The following is a 3,363-nucleotide window of genomic DNA, read 5'->3' as shown; positions in this document are numbered from 1 at the left end:
CCTGAATGGCCAGACCAGGTTTCCACGGCTGCTTGGAATTGGGAACTCCTCTAACAACAAAGGCACAAACCAGATTGCACAAGTGCCGAGCCGCGACCTCGCTGACTCCTGTTCTGTGCTTTGGACACAGAATCTTCCGCATACTCAAACACAAACATGCCAAATCCCTCCTCTGCCCTCCAGTATTCTCACTTGGAACGTGCCGCCAGTGCCAAATGGACACGTCCTCAAGGACGCAAAAAGGCAGAATTGCTGGAAGAACAACACATAACAGATGACAAGCAACACTACGTGAAGCAAGAGTAGCACGCAGCATTGAGAGGAGATCCTTAACAGACCACTGGTAAGCATGAGGAACTTACCTCCAACTACACTTGGTGCCCTCCATCACAAGGCTCTGGGCACACTCCTTCCACCAGCTGCTTTCAGTCCACCTCGCTCTCCACTTGTCTAACCCACATTGGCTCAGCTCCTGGATGAGCGTGGGATGGGAGACAGCCTCAAATCATACAATTATAGACAGATGGAACGGTGAAGGTTGCAGGGGATCTTAACCATTATCTCTTCTGTGGGCCGACTGCACCCCAACAGGGCCCCATCCAACGTGGGTGTGAATGCCCCCAGGAATGAAGAACATACAAGTTGACTGGGTAGCCTGTGCCAGGACCTCACCAGCACCAGAGACAAGAATTTCTTCCTTACATCTAAACTAAATTTCCACTCTTCCCGTTAAAATGTTCTATAACACCTTGTAAAAATTTGGTTCTCCTCCTGCTTGTAAGCTCCTTTCAAGCACTGGAAGGCCACACTCAGATCTCCCTGGAGCCAACTCTTCTCCAGGCTGAACAAGCCCAACTCCATCAGCCTTTCTTTAAAGTTAACGCAACCCAGCCATTTGATCTCCTTTGTGGCCCTCTCTGGACCCACTCCGCACAGCTCCCTCTGCATTCCTGGGTGACACCCAGCAGGCCTCACACACCTAGGCACATCCAGTTGAACAGCCCTCTTTCTACTTTCTTCCGTCTTCTCCAGAAGATGTCATGAAGTGGCTCATGGCTGCATCACCCATTAACACACAAAGGTCCAGGAAAGGACCCCAAAATCTCAACTCCACAAATTGCCCTCCTCTCTCTAAATATACTAAAACCACCTTGCATGGCCCAACGCTTGTGAAACAACACAAGACAGGCTGCCTCCTTTCTCCAGAACACAGTTTTCAAAGCAAAAGGGGAACCAACATGTTGACACAACACACCCAATGCACAAGACAACGACTAAGCTCAAGGAAAGCAAATTAAGTCGAAGGCAGGCAGGGAGCGCAGCGCAGTGCAACTAGCAGCGTCTCAAGCCAAACGCACCTGGGAATCACAGAACAGCCCTCTAAGGATGCCTGGAATGGGGTCTGCACCTCACAAAGTGGCCACAAACACGACTGCATGACTAGCACACGATGGCATCACTGAGGAGACCACATCACTCCTGCAGAGCTTTGGACAAGCCTTCCAACATCTGCCACGAGATGCGCCTTCCTCAACACTCCAGTCACACCCAAAGATGCCGACAGGGTCAAAGGATCAAATCCACAACACAAGGAAATGAAAAGGAAGTGTTGTGGGAAGACAATGACACCCCACCTCATGACTTCTCAGGGTTGGGCATGCAACAGCAGCGTTCTGCACAGTGCTGCCATGCGCAGAGGCTCTCTCCAGGCCCTCAGGCACTCACACAGCAGCATAAAAGCCGGCCCTGTGCCTCGCTCCCTCACACCACTCTCCTGTCGCCTTCTGCTCTGTGCTCTTCCAGGTGAGCTGCACCCCCCGCTGCCCTCTTTGGCCACCCCACCTGGCTTTGCTCTCCATTCCCCTCTGCCCACAAACTCTGCAGCCTTTCCACCTCTTCTGTCATGCTCCCCACAACCCCAAATCATACCTCCCTGCCGCTTGGGGACGGAACAGCATTGCTTCCCATACCCCTCAACTCCCTCCACTCACCCAACACCCTCTCTTCCAGAGACCCTCCACCCCACAGCCATGTCCTGCTACGACCTCTGCCGCCCCTGCAGTGGGGGACCCACCCCGCTGGCTAACAGCTGCAACGAGCCCTGTGTCAGGCAGTGCCAGGACTCCCAGGTCGTCATCCAGCCCTCCACCGTGGTGGTCACCCTGCCGGGACCCATCCTCAGCTCCTTCCCCCAGAACACCGCCGTCGGATCCTCCTCATCAGCTGCCGTGGGCAGCGCCCTCAGCGCCCAGGGAGTGGCCATCTCCTCCGGCGGCTTCGGCTTCGGAGGCCTGGGCTGCTTCAACGGCGGCAGAGCCCGCTACCCCTGCTAAGGGCCTGCGCCCACACCCTCACACCAACCACCTGCACCCTGCAAGGTGCCTCACGCACTGACCTCACGTCTCTGTGTCACCTATGGCCCAAGGGCTCACCAGCCATGGCTCCTCTTTTCATAGCATAAAACAAGCAAGCAGGAACAACCTCAGACCATGCTGCCTGGGAACATGAGCGTGGTAACTTTCTTCTTTCTTTGCAGCTGAAATTGTGCTCTTTCCACTTGGCCATCACCAAGTGGATCCTTCCTTTCCGTGTCTTTTCCTCAATAAAGATCTCATGCATGCCAGCCTCAGATTCCTCCTCTTCATTCCGTTGCTTAAAGCTCTTACCACTTCAACCAATACAAAGATATGGCTCTAGAAATGAACGTGTTGGGTCCAAACGGGCCCCACGACCTCCTCTCAGTACCGTGTCTCTTACAAGAGCATTGCTGGCTAGCAGATGGCATTCCTCTCATACATATTATCTACAGTTGTACAAACAAAGTCAGATAGGACCACTGCTCTGCCCAAGCCCACTCAGGAATAGCAGGCTGTCCACAGTGAGGTCCAGTCCCATCACCCAGGCATTTTATGAAGATACTGAACAGCACTGGTCTCACTTCCCAGCTTCGCTGAAACTAATATGGACTCATCACATCAGGATGCTCTTTTCACAGAATCACAGAATCACAGAATTGTAGGGGTTGGAAGGGACCTCTAGAGATCATCGAGACCAACCCCCTGCCAAAGCAGGTTCCCTACACCAGGTCGCACAGGTAGGCGTCCAGGCGAGACTTGAATATCTCCAGAGAAGGAGACTCCACAACCTCCCTGGGCAGCCTGTTCCAGTGCTCCGTCACCCTCACCGTGAAGAAGTTCTTACGCACATTCGTGCGAAACTTCCTATGCTGCAGCTGATGTCTGTTTCCCCTCGTCCTGTCTCCACGTACCACTGAAAAGAGACTGGCCTCACCACTATGGCCGCCACACCTCAGGTATTTATAAACCTGGATCAGGTCCCCTCTCAGTCTTCTTTTCTCAAGGC

At 53.4% G+C, this 3,363-nt stretch overlaps 1 protein-coding gene across 1 annotated transcript; it reads left to right on the top strand.

Moving 5' to 3' along the window:
• Positions 1-1,679: 1,679 nt before the first annotated feature.
• On the top strand, positions 1,680-2,333 carry LOC104915432 (feather keratin 1-like). Its single transcript, XM_085215451.1, has 2 exons — positions 1,680-1,803; positions 2,011-2,333. Exons 1-2 carry the CDS (start codon positions 1,689-1,691, stop codon positions 2,331-2,333), a joined length of 438 nt encoding a protein of 145 aa, XP_085071577.1. The 5' UTR covers positions 1,680-1,688.
• Positions 2,334-3,363: the final 1,030 nt, after the last annotated feature.

The sequence above is a fragment of the Meleagris gallopavo genome, unplaced genomic scaffold, assembly GCF_905368555.1.
Source record: "Meleagris gallopavo unplaced genomic scaffold, MGAL_WU_HG_1.1 scaffold_41, whole genome shotgun sequence".
Taxonomy (NCBI): domain Eukaryota; kingdom Metazoa; phylum Chordata; class Aves; order Galliformes; family Phasianidae; genus Meleagris; species Meleagris gallopavo.
This window is presented reverse-complemented; position numbering and strand designations above follow the sequence as displayed.